The sequence below is a fragment of the Eurytemora carolleeae genome, unplaced genomic scaffold (assembly GCF_000591075.1).
Source record: "Eurytemora carolleeae unplaced genomic scaffold, Eaff_2.0 scaffold1442, whole genome shotgun sequence".
Classification (NCBI taxonomy): domain Eukaryota; kingdom Metazoa; phylum Arthropoda; class Copepoda; order Calanoida; family Temoridae; genus Eurytemora; species Eurytemora carolleeae.
Window position 1 is genome coordinate 30,461 of NW_019402156.1, and position 22,934 is coordinate 53,394.

Genomic DNA, 22,934 nt, shown 5'->3' on the forward strand with positions numbered 1-22,934 from the left:
CAAAAATTTTTGCATATTTGAAATGGCATGGTCAAGGGCTTTTCAAAAATGTATAATTTTTCATTTTTTGGACAAATTTTTTTTGCAAACATTTTTACTATTTAACTGGATTTTGCGATAAAAAATTCAATTTTTGCAAATTTGCAATTTTTTTTGCAAATTCTAAAAGTAGAGCACAAGAGCTTTCCAATGATGTATCATTTGTCATATTTGACATCAAACATGGGATTTAGAGGGGGGTCTAAATTGACCCCCCCCCAGCATATCCTGGTTTTCAAGTACCCCAGCAGAGATATTGTTAAACATGTTAATCTGGGTAAAGAGATTCCACGAGACAACAGTTCTCATTTACATAATGTTATCTTGAATTAATAAATATATGACTAAAAAAACTTAAAGAAATAAAACCTTTGAATCATATTTCTCGTTGTATCCATAGGTTTCAGGCAGGATATTTAATTCAGCCATAAACTCAGGACTCAGGATCAGCGGCAGCCATTCGTTGTAGGATATATGCTGAAAATGTATCATTATTATTATTATTATTGTTATTATTATTATCATTAATATTGTAATTATTGTTATTATTATTATTATTATTATTATTATTATTATTATTATTATTATTATTATTATTATTATTATTATTACTATTATTATTATTATTATTATTATTATTATTATTATTATTATTATTATTATTATTATTATTATTATTATTATTATTATTATTATTATTATTATTATTATTATTATTATTATTATTATTATTATTATTATTATTATTATTATTATTATTATTATTATTATTATTATTATTATTATTATTATTATTATTATTATTATTATTATTATTATTATTATTATTATTATTATTATTATTATTATTATTATTATTATTATTATTATTATTATTATTATTATTATTATTATTATTATTATTATTATTATTATTATTATTATTATTATTATTATTATTATTATTATTATTATTATTATTATTATTATTATTATTATTATTATTATTATTATTATTATTATTATTATTATTATTATTATTATTATTATTATTATTATTATTATTATTATTATTATTATTATTATTATTATTATTATTATTATTATTATTATTATTATTATTATTATTATTATTATTATTATTATTATTATTATTATTATTATTATTATTATTATTATTATTATTATTATTATTATTATTATTATTATTATTATTATTATTATTATTATTATTATTATTATTATTATTATTATTATTATTATTATTATTATTATTATTATTATTATTATTATTATTATTATTATTATTATTATTATTATTATTATTATTATTATTATTATTATTATTATTATTATTATTATTATTATTATTATTATTATTATTATTATTATTATTATTATTATTATTATTATTATTATTATTATTATTATTATTATTATTATTATTNATAGATAGATAGATAGATAGATAGATAGATAGATAGGTAGATAGATAGATAGATAGATAGATAGATAGATATATAGATAGTTAGATAGAAAGATATTATACATGGTGTGATGTACTTTATGATTGTAAAGAAAATTAAGAACAAATTGCATGCTGTTTAAATAACTATGTATAAAAAGTTGCTGCATGAAACCTAAGTATAAAAATATGTCGTGTGTAATTACCGAAAATATCTTTATCAACAATTAAGCAAGTTTAAAAATATCAAAAATATATTTAGTGTATTTTTTGTGTTGAATTCAACTGACTTTCTCTTTTTTCAAATGACTTTTTTTTGGGATGCAATAATTTTTAAACAATGCTAAAACACAAGGGTATACATGTTTATATACCCTTTTTCAAGGGCTATTCAATATGTTAATTTCAGACCAATTTTATCAGGTTTTTTGAAGATTTGGTGTTATGACCGACCTGGTCCTTACCCTTTGCCATATTGCATTAAAACAAAAGGTTTATAAGAATCTTGTCCCAGTAAAAAAAGTGTATGGGGGGGATAGTATGAGGGGGGGCAAAGATGAGAAAGGGGGGGGCATGGGAAACTTTAAATCTACTGTGTGAATTTATAAGCGTCAGTTCAGAACCGTTTAAAACAACAATGGTTATTATTAAGATGTTCATGTATTTGTAATTATTAGTCATGAATTTTATTTATTATATTTGTTTAAACCATAGATATTAATCCTTTAAAAGAGTTATTATTCAACTTTTATGTTTGCAAAGACATTGTTACTTTGTATTAAAGAGGGGTATAAAAATGTAACGTAGGAGCAAGATAATGCTTTTTTCAAAAAAGGGACAGGAGGAGGAAGGGGGGGGATTGATTGATTGATTTACAGCACTTATTTAAAACCTGTTATGTTCTCGGATCCAGACGGTATGGTAAGCTGCAAGTCCTGGCTGCTCGTTTGATCGTGAATCTCCTGTTTTTATTTAAAATATTAATAAAAGTATCTAATCTATCTTAAAATAGACATATTTTAAGCAAATTAATGAGAGATAAATGAATAAAGATAATAAAGATGAAAGTATTAGTGAATGAGGATGAATGAATAAAAGATATAAGAAATACAACTAAATTAATAAATGAATGAATATAAGTGTAATAATGAATGATAAAGTGATTAAAACTCAATGAACGGTAAAGTCAATACAACTCAAGGTATGGTAGAGTTACAACAACTCAATGGATGAATGAAAGGATTAATATAATACATAATACATAATACAATAATGAATAGTAGAATGAATAAAACTCAATAATTTGTAGAGTGAATACAACTCAAAATATGGTAGGGTTACTACAACTCAATGGATGAATGAAAGGATTAATACAGCTACAATAATGAATAGAAGAATGAATTTAACTCAATAATTTGTATAGAAATACAACTCAAAAAAAGGAAAAATAAAACTGTAATAATGAATGGTAGAATGAATATAACTCAATCGTTGAATGAAAGAATGAATACAGCTGGAAAGATAAATAGATATATTAGTCTCTTGTGAGTGAATGATTGATTGCTCTGTATATAAGTTACTGAATATGTTGGAGACCCCCTGTAGTTTTAAGCATATCGTATTCAGTACACAGCATGTATAAGGAGTGCGCTTTACAAATATTCAGTTCCTTCAACCACATACTTATACAATACCAGCGATAAAATTAAAATAAACAAAACGAAATATTTTTTTTCAACATTTATAAGTTCGTATAATGAGTTATAAAGCAAGCTAGAATATGTTGTGAGTTTGTGAATTTAAAGGAAGATGATAAGAATGATTTTATACCTCAACACCATTTACATACAGTTTTTAAACATCTATTATGCTTAGACATTACAGCATTGTTGATTTTAAAATTTGAGTGATTAACAACTTCTTTTTACCTGCTTTAAAGCATTTTTGGTTCTCTTTCATCTGCTTGTCTTCATCGATGAGACATTCATCCTTGGATTCACCCTCTTCCTGGGGGAGCAACTGTCTATTGTTATCTGGGGAGTAGAACCTCAAGAGTCCGTCAACCTTTGCCCTGGAACAATTTTTCAGTAAAAAAACAATTGATCTAAAAATCTTTTTTAATTTGTACCTAAGACTCAGGGCATCCTCCTCATCAGAGCCGTAAATGTTGCTTCCATCTAAATGATGAGTGATCTGGTTCATCTGCTCTCCATATCCAAAAGTACATCCCAACTGAGGTGCTGGCATTGATCGTACAAAGTGCATACATCTTTGGCCAAACTTGGAGTGGAAAGGATCATTCTCAGGTATTTCAATAGGGAAGCACTCAGGATGGAGAACCAGCTTACTTATTGGGGCGGATCCATCATCCATACAGCACTGAACTCCTGTAGCATTGTTGGATAGTCGGAAAAGAGGTGTGTGAGCAAGATCATGATCAACAAACTGTCCCCATTGCATCACATTGAGAGTATCAATCTCGCTAGGTGCATCCACATCTGGAACAATGTTGATAGAGACTAGACGAGCTGAAGGAAGAGGCGCTCCTGACTTAGCAACTCTGGGACGCCAGACACCGTCACTGTAGGCAGGAAGAAGAGTCCTCTGGAAAGGTGTATTGGACTGTCCCCACAGAGGCATTTCCAAGTTGTTACATGTTCCATCATAGCTTCTGTATGGATGGTAAGCATTGCACTGAGGAGGCTTGGGACAGGAGTCTTCAATCATGGTTCCTTCAATGGAGAAGGCATTAAGACCAAATCCTGCTTGGTCAGGGGTCAGAGAAAACCGACTTCCCAAGTCCTGGGACCCAGCGATGCTGTGCATAGCCATATCTGCCATTTTTCTTGTGATTGGTTTAGTTTCAAAAAGTGCAAAATGGTTAAACGCTGAAGATCCTTTACGAGCAAATACTCCGCGTCTCTCAAGCTCTCCCTCAAATTCAGTAACCCAGATCGTTTCTTGGATACCAACAAATGCAGCATGGTTTAGAGTGTATGCATCAAACTCCAAAGGAGATTCAGATCCAGGAGGGTTGGTGGCTCGCTTAAGAAGGCCTCTCTTCTCATCTGTAACAAAAGAAAGGCTCAAAGATGATATTTACCCCCACAACAAACAATTAAATATCCTGAATCATCAACCTTTAATATCAACTGTGCAGTGTTTAAACAATGATAAGTAGGGTTGGATCCAATGACTATTGACTATTGACCACCGTGCAAAAGTGCGGAGCAATCGAAACATCTGTCTAAGATTAGGGATATATAAGTGTACTTAATCAAACCATTAAAGATATATAACCATCAGAGGTATACAAAACATAACATCAACTGTGGCTTAGATATGGTGTGTCTGAATTTAGGTAACACATGGGGGTTGGGGNTGAAGGATGAAGGGCTAGGCTTTAGAATCAATGTACAAACAATTTTTTATCTGATCATTGATTTCATTTTACTGTAATCAATATTTCAATACTATTTTAGAAAAACAAATTGAAAACTAGTGCCGCAGACTAGATTTTGTATTAATGTTATTTTTGTTAATGCTCAAATACAAAAGTTTCAATATGTTGAAAAAATGTCTAACATAACAACATTTAATTCGTAAATTTTAATTTGAAATCTAATGTTTGGACAAAAAATACTTTATGGGCAAATTAGAAAGTTTCAATGTACAACTTATATAAAATATACAACATTTAGTGTTTTCACTTAGTCATGTAATAAACATTTTGAAACTTTTTTTTCAGAAATTATTTGAAATAAACTTTATACACCGTTAATAAAGCTGTCGAAGAAACAGTGGTGTGAAGTGGAAATTGGATAGAAATAGAAGATTTGTTTGATGGTTACTCAATCAAAACACGGAAGAATGAACACAATTTGCATATATGCATTATGCATATACATATGTGGGTGAGGGCAAAACATATTTTCTGTAGGCGTATACAAGCCTTAGAGTGTGAAAAAATTAGAGCCTAGAAAAAACACTTTGTTTGGCTCCATACTTTTTGTACTCTGTGGAACCAATAAATGCGTTTTGTTTCAAACATACGAAAAACTTTATATGTTTCAAATGTTTCATGAAAAACACGCTCAATGGTTCTTGATGCTAAATATACATTGATACAGATATTTCAAAAGTTTACAAAGAACGCGTGATGGTTCAATGAAGTGAGAAGAAATAGATTTGGACGTGTATTCTCAGCATGAAAGAACATAGGAAATATAAAAAGCCAATCTTGAATGCTTAAAAGCACGAGATAAAAGCGCCATTTTGTCTGCTGTCAGCTGCATTTCCGCATTTTGTCTGCTGTCAGCTGCATTCCCGCATTTGTCATTTATTCCCGCGTTTATCATTCAGCTGCACGTTTATCAAAGCAACCAAATGAGGGTGGATGGTGGGGAGGGTGCCGGAGAAGGGATATGTTGGAAGGAATGGGAAGGGGGGAGGGTACATATTGTTTTGTGTAAACGCGTAATTTAATGTAAAACCTTGATCATAATGGAAGAGATGAATGCCATATTGATTTTAAATAAACCCAAATATATTTTCTACAAGCCTCACAAGGAAAATTGAAAATGTCTGATTTTGAAAAGATTCACGGATTAGTGTCAAAGCAATCTGTATATTCAGACTTCAAGGTTAATCTTAATAGAGAGAAGGATAGAATATAAATTGATTCTGTTCATTTACAGATTATTTCATCCTTGGTTTAATGCAGTGGTCGGAAGTAATCTTTTGGTTACCTAGATATTTAGATAGATAGAAAGATATTGATAGATAAAAATATATAGATTGATACACGAGGGGTAGGAAGGTCAGCCGCAACCATTTCTAGTCCGAGCCACATTCTCTTCATTTTCTTGTCCGACCCACCTCGAAATCCTTGTCCTTCCAACATTATTTTTTTTACAGTGTTTAATATTTCAATGTAAAACTATTTTTTTAAGAATCAGGCCAGATTAGGGCATAAATGAAATATTGAATTTTTGTAAATCGAAAAAATAGTTTCAATTGAATTAAAGTTTTTCGAGTTTAATCTTCACCTTTTTTAAGCGCATTTTTTAGATATTCCTGCCAAGAGTTTAAAAATAGTTATATTTTCGATAATTAGAAATTTAAAGAAAACATAATAATCGAAGAACGAGGATTAAGAGGTGGCTCGAACGATAAAATGAGGATAATGTGGCTCGGAATAGAAATTGGTGTGGCTGGTCTTCGGTCCTCTCGATACACACATATAGGGAAAGTAATATATCTGCATTTGCATACACTATATCCTTCTACCCATTATATCTATCTATCAAAAAGATATATCTATCTATCTATCTATGTATCTATATATGTTATATATATATCTATATGATACATCAATGATACTGATTATCTGTACAATATAATTTGATAGCTCACTTTTACCAATATCTGTAATCGTATTTTTATTGTTCAAGAAATTCCGCCGAATTCCAATATTTTAAAATTTACGCAAAATAGCTTGAAATAACTTGAAATATTTGCACGAACTCACAAATACTAAGAATCAGGTTAAGCTATCAGCAGAATCCTGAAATTTCTTTTTTAACCGTTTCTGTTTTTTTAAAGGGACTGTTCCTTGTTTTCTGACCGAATTCTGAAACACTTGAAGCGACTGTCGACTTATTCTAAGTATTATATATGATTCACAATGTTCGCCGATTAACCCTAGGCTTTTATGCAACTTAAATGTATGCAACATCAAAGAAAAGAAAGCAAATTTACAGAACTTATTCTTTAGATTACAAGGTAAGGAATTGAGTCTTTGCCACAAAAGCTAATTTTCTAATCCATAAATCTTTGCAACCTAATGGAGTACAGGTTTGATATTTCAACCTAACAGATTTCAGAGTTTGAAATATCAAAGGTCTACAACATTTGGTTACAAAGATATATTGATTAGAAATTCAGAGTTTGTGGCAAAAACTCAATTCCTTTAACAGAGATATCGTTAAATGTTTACCACAAGGCATATCACTTGTTTAATGTACGGTTGCTAGAAGTTTCGTCGATTAACCTTTAACCCCTTTAGTTGACACTGTTGGACTCGTAAAACTATTTTGCAAACTCTACAAACTGTTGGAAACAGTTGGAAAAACAAAAAAGTAACCAGTTATAAATGGGTGTCCCCGAAAACTAATCTATTTTATACATATTTATTAGCGCATGTCATTAAAAACTATAAAATAATTCGATCAGATAAGACAAAAAAATGTTTTTATTTTCAGGTAATGCACATTCGTTCTCAGATATTTTTTTTAAAGATAATTTTTATTTTTATCATTTTTTTCCAAATATGCTTTTCTTCGATAAAACCTAAGATAGAATAATTCTATAAAGTTGTATAATTCTATAAATACGGATGCTTTTTGAGGAACCAATATTGAGAACAAGCTATTAAGGACGAGCTATTGAGAACAAAATATTAAGGACGAGCTATTAAGAACAAACTATTAATGACGAGCTATTGAGAACAAAATATCAAGGACGAGCTATTAAGAACAAACTATTAAGGACGAGCTATTGAGAACAAAATATTAAGGACGAGCTATTAATGACGCAAATATCAAGGAAGAATTATTGAGGACACACCATTAAGGACGCACTATTGAGGACAAACTATTGAGGATGTACTTTTGAGGACACATATTGAGGACAAGCAAAAGTGTAACATTACCACATATTATATATTTTATAAAATAAGCTGAAGATATAAAAAATACTTACATGAGGCCTTTTTCGGAGGACAGCAGACCCCAGGGGTTGAAGGGGCAAGGTAACAGGGGGCAGTAGGATCATACAGGGACTCTAAATAGTAGGGGGCACACAGGGAGGGGGGCACACAATATCTAAACAAACGAAACAATATTTTAAAAGAGAAAAAGGTGTTATTTATAAGAAAAAATATATTTACCCGCCATTAGCGCAATATGGGGCAGCGACGGGACCGTAAGGTGCAGCTCCAAGATGAACAGCGTGGTGTGCGGCATCAGCCTCAGCGTCGGCTGCGACACAGCCCGCCAAAAGCAGGATTATCCACATTCTAAAACATATGAAATGAATAACATGCTTTCAAATGTGTACCCCCCCCCCCTTAAAAATCACATCTTTTTTTGTGTATACAGTGTAACACTGACGTCTGACACTCTTTCATTGAGCTTTAAATACTGCTTAAGCTTGGAAACCCAGCTTTGCCTGAAAATAAAAATGTTCCCGAAACAATTGTTATAAAACCCGACTTAGATTTTTAAACAAAGCTAAGAACATTTGCGGGGTTCTATTGAGGTCTCCAATGAAATTTGAGGCAAATCGGTCAAGAGGTTCATGAGTTTTGATCAGAAATCAAGAAAAAAGCTATAATTATAATTGTCATACCTTCCAGGCTAAGCTGGGTTCCCAAGCTATAGTTTTCCTACTTTTAATATTCATATTTAATAGTTTTCATCCGGCATTGCTTTGATCTAATTAAAATGATACAGATTTATATATCTAACATTATGTTACGCTTCAATTGTTTATAATTGTATAACTGTATTTATACATTCCAACTCATGGAACAGTTGTATAAACTGTATTATGATTGATAGAATATACATTTCAACCCATGGGACAGTTGTATAAACTGTATTATATTGATAGAATATACATTTCAACTCGTGAAACAGTTGTATAAACTGTATTATATTGATAGAATAAACGTTTCAACCCATGGAACAGTTGTATAAACTGTATTATATTGATAGAATGTACATTTCAACCCATGGAACAGTTGTATAAACTGTATTATATTGATAGAATAAACATTTCAACTCATGAAACAGTTGTATAAACTGTATTAGATTGATAGAATATACATTTCAACCCACGAAACAGTTGTATAAACTGTATTAGATCGATAGAATATACATTTCAACCCATGAAACAGTTGTATACACTTTATCATATTGATAAAATATACATTTCAACTCATGAAACAGTTGTATAAACTGTATTAGATTGATAGAATATACATTTCAACTCATGAAACAGTTGTATAAACTGTATTAGATTGATTGAATATACATTTCAACCCACAAAACAGGTGTATAAACTGTATTAGATTGATAGAATATACATTTCAACCCACAAAACAGGTGTATAAACTGTATTAGATTGATAGAATATACATTTCAACCCATAAAACAGTTCTATACACTTTATTATATTGATAGAATATACATTTCAACTCATGAAACAGTTGTATAAACTGTATTAGATTGATAGAATATACATTTCATCCCATGGAACAGTTGTATAAACTGTATTAGATTGATAGACTAAATTATCATAATATCTCCTGAAAAATCCTATTTTTTCTTTAAAAACTACAAAATAGGAGGACGACTTTTAGACTTTATTTTTTTATCGATTTTGATGGTTATTATATTGTTAGAACTGACGAGGGTCAACCCAGACCTAAATATATTTTCAATAAATGTGGAACTAATATCTACTTTTATACTCTACAGAGGTTTAATCCATCACCGAATTTTAAATTTATTTATGACTTTAAATAGTTCAATTAGTATGGGACACAGCAATTGAGTAGTGTAAACAGACCCATTTCCCTAAATTAGTGATTTAATAGTAAAAACTATTAGCTTTGAAAAAACATCAAAAACTCTTAAATATTGCTATAAAGTCGTCTTCCTATTTCAGAATTTTCTGGTTATCACTGTATAAAAATATCTAAGATTTTTAGCACTGATTAAGATAAATCTGATCATAGATTACGATTTTCATAATTCTTATTATGTATCTTAAGTTTAAATTCAAAAATTCTTATTAATAGAATTGGCTTGTTTGGTTCAGCCGTATTCTTGTTTGCATGGTATTACAGCAGAATTGGACAAAAAGTGTATATACATAGAAATGAATAGATAGAAAGATAGAAAGACAGAAAGATAGATAGATAGATAAGATAGTTAGATAGCCTCTTTAAGACAAACACTGTCTGATAGGTCTTTTATTGAGTTCTAATTCCTTGGTTTTCCAACATACGAGTCATGCAATTTACTGCTCAATAAATTTGCAGATTTTCGCAAAACACAGCATATGTTTTTGTTAACCACCAAATAAGAATAGCTATAACAGTAAAACTAATTTGAATGCGCAAATTATAGCTCGTTTTCACTTTCATTTCTGGTTTTGCAGATTTTTGTATCTCAAGGATTAATTAAGGTTTGTTCAGAAATATTCGCAAATTTGCAAGGTGGTAAAATCCAGTTTTTGCAAACATAAACAATGTAAATGCAAAAACCAGGTGTTTTGAACATCCTTATGCAACTGCAAACTTATACCATAAAAGTCTTCATATGATTAGATATGAAAAGCCAACAAAAAAGTTATTAGGATGATATTCTAATAAACATCATGAAACAAATGAATTTTTTATAATTTAAAGAATGAAAAGTACAAAAAGACAATTTTGCAAAAAAAAACATCATGCTGCAAGATGACCAAAGGAAAAAATATATTTAAATTACAACAAAAAGAGCTAAGAATAGCGAGAATTAAATGTTGCAATGTGTCCAAAGCTTTGAAAATATAATGCTGCAACAAGACCAAATTGTTTGTATTTGCAATGGACAAAGAGACATCATCATAAAGTGCATTGAATCACGATCAAATATAAAACCCCCATGGCTCTTGAAGCTGTTAATTTGATATTTTAAAACAAAAACTGTTAAAAAATTTGATTTATAGAACCTGGTTTCAATTGTGTAACTCAAGTAGACATTTGATTTTAAACAGATTGTAATATTTTTTATACACTGAAAGGGACTGTAAGAGTAATTGTATACACTGAAAGGGACTGTAAGCTTAATTTTATACACTTAAAGGGACTGTAAGCGTATTTTTATACACTTAAAGGGACTGTAAGCGTATTTTTATACACTTAAAGGGACTGTAAGAGTAATTTTATACACTTAAAGGGACTGTAAGAGTAATTTTTTGAAAATACGCGCACACTCCCTTTATTTCAACATTCTTTAGAGTATACAGTGGTGCCCAAGAAAGACTACTTTTAGATCCAATTAATGGTCTTTTGTATTCGCCATGTTTTCAAATGAATTTGTTATTTATTATATCATGAGTAACGTTTGTTTTTAAGATTAAATCACGTAGGAACAGTTTATTTAATAGATTCACTATTATTAACTTTGATAACACTTTTTATAAAATGATTTTGCAATTTCTCCTAATATTGCATTCATCATTCACGTAAATCCATCATTTTCTTTCTAAACAACGTATTTTCACATAAGATTAACTGCAATATACACATTTTCTGGTGGAATGGCGAAAATGATTCGCAGTACAGTGTACACGTGTTAAACTTGTCAAAAACACGTGTTACGCTTGTCATAAGTGTCAGAGTTTAGATTTAAAAGATATTTCCTAGTTTTTCAATAATTTTCTCCATCAAAATTCTATATTTCTAGAATACAAACAAATCATTATAGAGAACCTTTAGCCCTAAAAAGGCTAAGGGGGGGGGGGGTTACTGTACTGTTGTCTATATTTTTGAGTGCATTAATGAAAATAAAATAGTTCTTAACTTTAAAATTATTTGAAAAAACAGATTTATTACTTACATATAAATAAGAAGCCCTTGAAAAATGAATGTACGTAAAAACTCTCATTTAATTATTTTTCAAAAATACCTATAACATATTTCCAACATTTCTTTTCAATTTTACAATCTATATAACTGTATAACGTTGTTTTGCATAAATCTGTTTTCATAGATTCAGATCTCTCTCCCAGCCCTTTCAGGACCACAGCCCCCCACCCGGCCCCGATAACTCAGTTAGATAAAATTGTATTTAGTTATGATGTATCTATAGTTGCATTAAACTTGGTAAAAAACTTGGATGAAGTGCAGAAATTTACGAATCTTTTTCCAATGCTTGAAATTGAAGGTTTAGCTTGGATTATGTATAATTTTTTACCAAGAGATAATCAAAAATTATAAGACAAATTGTTCTAAACCTTTGTAAATGTACTATTAAAACTTTAAGAAATAATTAAAAATTATTAGAAAAATTGTTCTAAACCTTTGTAAATGTACTTTTGAAACTTTAAGAAATAATTACAAATTATTAGAAAAATTGCTATAAACCTTTGTAAATGTACTTTTAAAACAAGGAGATGCTCAAAAATCATAAGAAAAATTATTATAAACCTTAGTTAATTGTTCTAAACCTTTGTAAATGTACTATTAAAACTTTAAGAAATAATTACAAATTATTAGAAAAATTGTTCTAAACCTTTGTAAATGTACTTTTTAAACATAGATATACTCAAAAATCATCAGAAAAATTGTTCTAAACCTTTGTTAATGTACTTTTTAAATCAAAGAGATACTCAAAAATCATCAGACAAATTGTTATAAACCTTTGTAAATGTACTCTTAAACCAAAGAGTTAACCACAAACTGGTTTAACGCTCTGAAATTGTGCTTTTAAAAGTTTAAGATATAGATCAAGCTATAGTTTTAAATAGAGTACACCAAAAAATTTAAAATCTTAAATTAAGTATACCAATGCTGCACTTTAAATGATTTGTGGTTGATTAGTAACCAATAAAATAATCATTAAAATTTTAAAAACTGCAAATTGAAACCTAGGTTTGATAAATGATACAAAATAATGAATTATGAGACAAACCTTCAAAGAATATGGTTTTTCCAAAATATAGCAATTTTAAATGTGCAAAATGTAGGTAAAAAAAGTGCGTAACGGTAAAATATAAGTTATGTAATAACAAAACAATTCTGACGCAGTAAATTTTATAAATATTAAAAATAATATTAAACCCTGGTCCAAAGGAGCAACTAGGGTAAATATATGGGGGGGGGGGGAAGGTCTGTGTCTATACAAAAATGTTAAAAAAGAAATTTTTAGAATGAAACCCAATCACTTTTTCTATGACCTTAACAAATTCTGAGTCCAGAATGAATTCAATTTTTAACGGATTCTGAATCAAAAGGCAAATCCGTTTTTTAGCTGAATTGGGTTTTATAAAATGTTAAATCTGTATTAAAAATCAACTGCATTGGAACCCATATAACTGTGGAATGTGAGGACGACATTTGAGCAAATTTTTTATATTTCTTTACCTATTCCACAGCTTTATGGGTCTCACTTTGTACGTTTTCTTGGATCCGGTTTATTAAAAGAATCGATTGACTCAGATAGATGTTGGATCGAAACTGAATCCGGATCTTTGATATTCCCATCCGGATCATAATTGATACATCTGAATCCGGATCTATAGGTTACATCTGAAACCGGATCTGGGAATAATTTTAACCCCGATTTTCAAAAAAGATTCATACGCTATAAATTCCTAGAATGTAAGAACAAAATCCCCGAATGATTCACATTTCCGAAAAAAAAAAGATTTTAAAATTTTTCAAGGAATGTAATTATTGCGTGCAGATTTGCAAATTTTACGCTTCATTCATTTTCGCAGAAGAAAATAGCAATGACTTGATACAAACTGTCTGCATGAGTTCAGTCAAACTTTTTGGTGATAGGAGGGTTTAAAAGCTGAACTTTGTGTAAAATACGATGTTAAAACAGATGTTAATCCTTTCTATTCAACATTAGAAGAATTTTAAAAAAATGCTTTATTAGCATCCCAGGTTTGGAACATTTTTAAACCAAAATATTAAGATCGACAAATGTATAATTTGCAGTGTCCTATGTCATGGTTTTACTTAAAAAATACCCTGAAGCGCAAAATGTTAAATATTATGACATTAAGGTGGTATTGTTATAAATTGTTCAACTTAGCGCCTTAGGATGGGAGGGGAAAAGGGGGGAATACAACCCATTACAATTTCAAATAAACAATCGGTTGAAACAGTTATATCATTGTTTAGAAATACCAAGTCTTACCTAATATAACACAATAAAACGATGTACTTTCAATTTTATTTTTTTAGAAAAAAGAAAAATGAATAATCTAATTATCATTTAATACAAATTAAACCATTTAATTCATCTTTAGAAACCTCACATGCCAAACATCAATAGAAATTAAATGTAAATCAAATGTAACACATTAAAGAAACTGTAGACGTAACTTCAAGTCATCCCTAATTTAAAGAACTGTCAGATTCGTAATCTCCTTCAATAGCATTTATTCTCCTTGATCAGATAAAGGTTTAAAGGGTATCGTTGAGATTCGAAATTTACTATAAACGAAGGGTCAAAATTAAGTGGACAGTCCTTTTAGATAAAAGCTCATTTTATTTAATTTAAGTGAAACTAAGCACCTGGCTTAAAATCAAATTGCCTAATCCTAATCTAGTTTCGTAGACTTTAGATACATTCAAAATATAAGTTCTACAGGGGCCAAAGTTTGAAATATCAGAGGTTTACATCAGGATGCAAAAATATACATGGGGATTGGAACATTTTGATTCAGCAAAAATGTTAAACATTTTTTTTCGTATTTTCTATTGATATGTTAGAAATTATTATTTTTCAGGTCACACAACTTTTTGTCACCTCGTATAAAAATGTATTACTCCAAAACGAATATTTCCCCCTTTTTTATCTGAACTTTACCTATTTGTACTTTTGTCTGAAGGGGAGAAGGATTTGGGGGATTTCTAAGTACTTGACACACAACGATGAAGGAAGTGGGGCGGTTAAGTGATTAGACATACATTCAATGCATTAATAGTTTATGGTTTCGAAGCAGAAGTTGAGTACCATAAATACATATATATTACAGGGCAACATATATATTATATTAAAGGGCTACCCATAAATACATATATATTAAAGGTCTACCCGTAAATACATATATATTAAAGGGCTACCCATAAATACATATATATTAAAGGTCTACCCGTAAATACATATATATTAAAGGGCTACCCATAAATACATGTATATTAAAGGGCTACCCATAAATACATATATATTACAGGGCTACCCAAAAATTCATATATATTAAAGGTCGACCCATAAATACATATATATTAAAGGGCTACCGATAAATACATATATATTAAAAGTCTACACATAAATACATATATATTAAAGGGCTACCCATAAATACATATATATTAAAGGTTTACTCATAAATACATATATATTAAAGGTTTACTCATACATACAGATATATTAAAGGGCTACCCATAAATACATATATATTAAAGGTCTACCCATTAATACATATATATTAAAGGGTTACCTGTAGCGACGCAAAATAACAAAGATATAAAACGGACTGACTATATATTTGTTTCTAATTTACAACATGAAAATCAAACTGAATAAATATGTTTGGTTTGGACTTCAGAGCTTCCGCCAATCAGCTGGTAATCCAGGGTCTCCACAGGGGTCCCCCCAGCATCGAGGTGATGAAGACGATGAAACACTTGATGGTTATCCCGGACTCTTCTTCGTGGGTTCCTACGAGCCGGGAGAGGAGAAAGCTCTTGAGGTGAGAACTGAACCTTCTTATTCATTCCAGGGGCTCTCCGGAGAGGTGCTGGAGAGGCAGGAGCCAACGGAGCCGGAGCTGACGGAGCCGGAGCTAATGGAGCCGGAGACGACGGAGGTCTTCCACGTCGGGGAGGCTGCTGAGGAGTAACTGGGTGATCTGATAGTACAGGTTTAAGCCGATCCACGGAGACAGAGTCAGACTTGGAACCAATTTCAACAAGAAAATACTTTGGATACTTGGAGAGGACTAGATATGGCCCTCTATATATTGGAGATAACGGAGGTTTTGATGCATCCTCTCTGATAAAAACATGAGAACAATTAGCTAAACTTGAAGGGATCTGGTCTGGTTTTGTGGCTGGAACAGCAGAGTGATGAGGTAGGACTGATGTACTGTTCTTCAGGATAGACTGGATTTTCCTGAGATACTCCGATGAGGGGAGCTCTGGAGTGTCTAGAAATTCTCCGGGTAAAACCAACGGAGAACCAAAAAGGGCTTCAGAAGCGGAAACAGATGAATCTTCTCTAGGAACAAAACTCCCAAACAAAACTCCTGGAAACCAGTCTTCGTGAGGCACGTTTTCCAGGATGAGAAATTTTGTGGATTGCATTAAAAACATTCTTTCTCATAGCCTCAGGAACCAACGGACGGTGGACTCCTGTAGAAACGTCGCAGAGCAATTCCTGAGAGTTGGAAACAGGGACGGAGACAATCTTCAAAGCTGAGGACTGGCGGAGCTGTTGGACCTTCGTGCATGATTGTTGGAGCGCAGACATTTGTATATATGAAACACCAGGAACTGTTGGTGGGAGAGCAGGAACCAGAGGAACAGAGTTCATCACAGGATCCGTCACCACCTACACCTCAGGGACTTGATCATCAGAAGGATAAACTTCAGGAGAAAAACTTGACGGAGCAGGCTGAGGAGAAAAATCGGAAGGTTTTGACACAGGTTTCGGAGCGGAGCTAGCTTTAATTGGACTCGGAGAAATCAAGGACGGATTTGACACAGGTTTCGGAGCAGAGCTATCTTTAATTGGACTCGGAGAAATCAAGGACGGATTTGACTCAAGGATCGGAGTGGAGCTAGGAGAAACTGGATGGGACAGGGCGTCTGCTACTACGTTCTCTGTTCCTGGGAGATGACGGATGACGCAGTTGAACTCAGACAAGAATGACAGGCGGCGCTGCTGCATGGCGGACCAGGGCGGAGAAGTCCTGAACAAGGCATGAGTTAGAGATTTGTGATCAGTAAATAAAACAAACTCTTTACCTTCTAGGAGGAACCGGAAATGGCGGAGGGCGGAATAAGCAGCAAACAATTCTCTGTCAAAGGCGGAGTATCTTGTTTCGGCGGAAGACAACTTCTTGGAGTAGAAAGCAAGAGGAGCCCAAAACCCAGCAACTTCTTGTTGAAGAACTGCCCCTACATGAGAACCTGATGAATCCACAGCGAGAGAAACCTGGGCGGAGGGGTCTGGATGAACCAGGGTGGGAACACTTGAGAGGAGAGATTTGGCCGCGGCGAATGCTTGGTTCATCTCCAATGTCCAGGATATAGTTGATACTTTTCCCTTCNACCGTCGGCGGTTCTTAACTGAACTCCCACACCAGGAGCTCGAGGTTGCTGAGGAAGATGTGGATAGACTGACACAGAGGCTCCAGTGTCAACCAGAAACTTGCGAGAGGATAAAGTATTCTGCAAAAATATAAGATTTGAGGAAGGAGAATCGGCGGGAATTGCATTTAAATAATCCCCGCCGCTGACTAGTTTCCCGAACGGGAACAGGGAGCTCGAGCTCGCGCAATATAAATTAATTATTTCCACCACCCGGGCAAATATCGGAAACCACCCCCGACTGTACGGAATTAATAAATATATATACTGATCTGTCTGTCTGTCTCTTTGTAACCAATAAACGTCAAAACGGCTGAACCGATCAGGCCCAAATTTTGTGTGGGACCTCACATGATCCAGAGTAGATTTATGTTTGATAAAAATTTCAAAAAATAGCTCCTACAGAATTCAATTTTTTAAAGTAAAATTCATGAAGTTTTTTGTTTTTGTTTTACGACTTATACAAAGAAAAAACGTTCAATTGAAATTGAAATTTCAGTTGAAAATTATTTCATATTCTTTAACATCAAAATTAAAACTCTACACTGACGTGTTTAACTATATATAATGTATATTCATATCATTTTTGGTACAACTAAATTAACTAAACAACAGCGCTGCGCATTTTAAATTTTAAATTAAGTGGCAGAAGTGTTTTTGTATGGTATTAGAATAGTATGCAAAATCACTGCAATCAAATGCTTCAAATAAAGAGAGCAAGAGTCAGCAAGATAGACTGTCACCCATCAGTCATACCTATATAAACCATCTATTCAATATAAGTTGTAGTGTGATTTGACACAATTATAAATTGAGATCTAAACCATAAAAGTTGTGTTCAGTAAACATAAATTTAACAATATCTAATAAAATCTATTTCATTCAAGCTCGCAATATTATGTTATTAATAAATATTTATAAAATACTAAAACTATGTTTATAAAACGGAACCTGCTCTTTCGACAAAGGATTCGCCGCGGATTTACAAAAAGTTTTCGTGGATTTCTTGAAATTTCTTTTCAAAATCTATATCAACATGCAATTACACATGTTTTTTGATTACTTTAATTTTTAAAAGTCATGAGAATGAAAGCCAGCATAATTCATTAACATTTAATGATAGGTAATTGTATGACACGTTTGTCTACTTGTCTTATTTCAATGGCTGTTTCTAGATCAAATAAGTTTTGAAACAAAGCATAAGTCAAATTATAAAGTTGAATTCAATTTTATTTTCATTTCAATTGAAAAAGTATATTTTGGAGAATTCCGGGAACCAATCAAAACATTATAGCACACGTGCTATAATGTACAGCTAATTTAACTTTCTAGCAAGATGATTACTTTATAGCACATTTATTATGAAATTCACGATGAAGTGAGTAATAATGTTAAAGTACACACTTGTTTCATAAATGTTTATGTTGTCTAGCATTCTGCAGATTTATTCCCATGGATGACAATTTAAACAGAAATTTACGTCTGCAGTTAAATTGTATAGAAAGGATGGCATGCTAAGATTACTCAAAGCAAGGTTTTAATGCAAAGAACGTTATTTCAGATGTGTACGCATCTTTTGTACTGCAGTGTACTGTCTCTGGGCGGTAATGTAAATACAAGTCGGATGTCACAGCCTAACATGGGATCCATCTTTCACATAAAAAATCAATGAAATATTCTGGTCATAGGAAACTATTATATAAATTATCAAAATTTTCAAAATTCAATGCTTTTATCCTCCTCGGAAACTAAACGAACACTGTTGCATCTATTCTTGCTTAAAATTCCGCCCAGAGAGAACTGGTTTCAATATGTACGTAACTGCAATTAACTTTCCTTGCATTATAACCTTGACTCGAAGTATTAATTATTTTGTTTATACAATAAAACTTACTCTATGAGTTTTACGGTAATATAAATTTCCGTATAGCACTTCAATATAATGCATGCAATTTAGCCCAGATAAAATTATAAAAAAACGACAGTTTAAAAGAAATATATTGGATTAAAGTTATTACAAATTCACAAAAACTTGCTCCACCAAAATCATCTTTTTCTAAATCGATTCCCATTCCTATACCATTGAAGTTTTCATCCTTTAGGACCCCCTGTCACTCCTTCTAGAAAAGAGCTCAACTTCCTTAAAATAATCACCCTGGTAGAAATCACACCTCAGCCCCCCCCCCCCTTACAAACAACCAACTATGTATTCACTAAGGACCAAGATAGTCAAGGTTACAATTTTTAATGTTGAAATAAATCAGAAAGAAGAGAACCTTCCTACAAAATTCATTTTTCAGTAAATGTTTTGTCTGAAAATGGCAATGCATGAAACGTGCCTTAGACTTCCCATGTTTGATGTCAAAATATGACAAATGATACATCATTGGAAAGCTCTTGTGCTCTACTTTTAGAATCTGCAAATAAATTTGCAAATTTGCAAAAATTGAATTTTTTATCGCAAAATCCAGTTATAAAGTAAAAATGTTTGCAAAAAAAAATTTGTCCAAATAATGAAAAATTAAATATTTTTGAAAAGCCCTTGACCATGCCATTTCAAATATGCAAAAATTTTTGCAAAGTTTTAAATAACCTGATTTTTAATCAAGTAAAACTAAAAATGTGCAAATTTCCTTTGACAGGTTGTTTGCAAAACTTCATCTTCTTCTTCTTCTTCTTCTTCTTTACGCAGAGGAAGTAGAGGAAGTAAAGGATAAGTATATACAATATATGTAGAATGAAAGACCAAAACCCATAAATGTACATATAAAAAATATTAAAAAAATGTTTTTTAAACTTTGGAAAAATTCTCTATATTAATTTTAAGACATATTTGATAGGTATTTTTGAAAACATTTTCGAAGGTTTTTATTTTGAAATCATCTTTACCCAGCAAATAACCCTAGGTGTGACCTTCCATCCATAACTATATAATAGGGCTGAGATATGTGTAATGTATATTCTATGTATATATCCCCCCTCCTTCCCCTCCCCCTAATTACATAATTGATGTTTACAAATTTGCAACCAATTATTTCCAAGTTTAAAGCACGAGCCTACATAGTACATGAGCCTACACATATAGGTTAAATATATCATTTTTCAAATATTGTCTTTACATTTAATAATTTCGGGCATCCCCTCCCACTTCTTGTCCTATCTGTCCTGTATGTCCTAAATATTTTATGTGTCCTATCTATCTGTCCTATTTCTGTTTGTATGTCCTATCTGTCCTTTCTATCGTATTTGTCCTATATCTCCTATCTGTCCTATCCTATTTGTCCTATTTTCCTTTCTGGCTTAGCTATCCTATCTCTCTGTCCCATATCTGTCCTATCTGTTTTGAATGTTCCATCTTTCATATCTGTCCTATCTATCCTATTTTTCTATCTGTCCTATCCTTCCTTTCTGTCCTATTTGTTCTATCTGCCCTATCCATCCTATCTGTCTTATCCGCCCTATCTGTCCTATTTTTTCTATCTGTCCTATCTGTCCTATCTGTCCTATCTGTCCTATCTGTTCTATCCGTCCTATCTGTCCTATCTGTCCTACCTGTCCTATCTGTCCTATCTGTCCTATCTGTCCTATCTGTCCTATCTGTCCTATCTGTCCTATCTGTCATATCTGTTCTATCTGTCCTATCTGTCCTACCTGTCCTATCTGTCCTATCTGTCCTATCTGTCATATCTGTCATATCTGTCCTATCCGTCCTATCTGTACTATCTGTCATATCTGTCATATCTGTCCTATCCGTCCTATCTGTCTTATCCGTCCTATCTGTCGTATCCGCCATATCTGTCCTATTTTTTCTATCTGTCCTATCCTTCCTATCTGTCCTATCTGTTCTATCTGTCCTATCTGTCCTATCTGTCCTATCTGTTCTATCTGTCCTATCTGTCCTATCTGTCCTATCTGTCAAATCTGTCAAATCTGTCCTATCTGTCCTATCTGTCCTATCTGTTCTATCTGTCTTATCTTTACTATCTGTAATATCTGTCATATCTGTCCTATCCGTCCTATCTGTCCTATCTGTACTATATGTCCTATCTTTCTGTCTGTTTTTATATCCTATCTGTCCTATCAATAAAATCTGTCCTACCTCCCCCCTAGAGAATACTATATAAAGATACTTGGATAGGAGTTAAACAATGCTTTATCTCGACAGATCAACAGTTTTCCTTGGCAATATTTCAAACTTGATTTCCAAACATTATTTCAATCCTTTGTTTCAAGCTATAGGGAACACGGAAGCTACCCTCCTAGGATTTAGAGGAGGGTCAAATTGACCCCCCCCCCCCCTCCTAGGATTTAGAGGAGGGTCAAATTGACCCCACCCCCTCCTAGGATTTAGAGGAGGGTCAAATTGACCCCCCCCCCTCCTAGTTTTCAAGTACCCAAGCAGGGATAGGGTTAAGTCTATTATGTTTGCAAACATATTTTTATTTCTACATCTTATCTCAGGAATTTGTCCAGGGTGGGGGAGGCTTGCATTATATTTCTGTCTAGGAGATGTTGGAACGGGGTGGGGGGGGGTAGAAGTTCAGCACCTGTTGGGGCCCAAGGCTTCAGGCCCCCACCCCATAGCCCCCTGCCTCTGATGTTTCTAAAATCTTAACATTTTTTGTATTATCCTCTAAATAATCAACATTGAAAGAACATAGTTAACAAAATTTGTACTTTTACTCTCTCTCTTTCTGTGTATTATCAACATCCTGCACAGTGGGTTTAGTGAATAATAAAAGCATTTTAAGATCAGATAGCATATTGTACACAGTGGTCAAACTTGGACAAAAAGGCAAGCAGTCTAAACATTGGATAATCTAGCTATTTATCTATCTATCTATTTATCTATCAATTTATCTATCTATCTATCTATTTATCTATCTATATATCCATCTATCTATCTATCTATCTATCTATTTATCTATCTATCTATTTATCTATCTATCTATCTATCTAAACTATCTATATGTCCTGGCTGATCCTACGAAGTTGAAGGTTAAGGTGCCCCACCCATTGCTGTGTAATTCAAGAGCCAAAAATGAAAACAAGACTCTAAAGTGTGCTCTACGTTCATTAAAACAAAAGCTATAGATCAAGTTAATTTATCTGACATCGCTACAGGGTGATTCAAAAACTTTCAATTTTGAAAATTTATTAAGGTCATGCTATATTTTACTACTTCAAAAAAATGTCAAACATTATATTGTTATCAAAACAAGCAAAATATGTTGTATTAAATTGTGTATTTGGAGAACATAGGCCGTTTCAGGTGGGGGGGGGGGA

General features: G+C 32.0%; 1 protein-coding gene across 1 annotated transcript in view; it reads right to left on the minus strand.

Annotated features, from left to right (window-relative positions):
* The window catches only part of LOC111718024 (peroxidase), a gene marked incomplete in the record, with an annotated part of 22,296 nt that extends 7,087 nt beyond the window's left edge, over positions 1–15,209 (minus strand). The window contains 7 exon segments of the mRNA XM_023493501.1: positions 409–579; positions 2,372–2,445; positions 3,412–3,554; positions 3,612–4,551; positions 8,246–8,367; positions 8,433–8,561; positions 15,142–15,209. Of these exon segments, the coding sequence (XP_023349269.1) occupies positions 409–579; positions 2,372–2,445; positions 3,412–3,554; positions 3,612–4,551; positions 8,246–8,367; positions 8,433–8,560 (1,578 nt within the window).
* Positions 15,210–22,934: the final 7,725 nt, after the last annotated feature.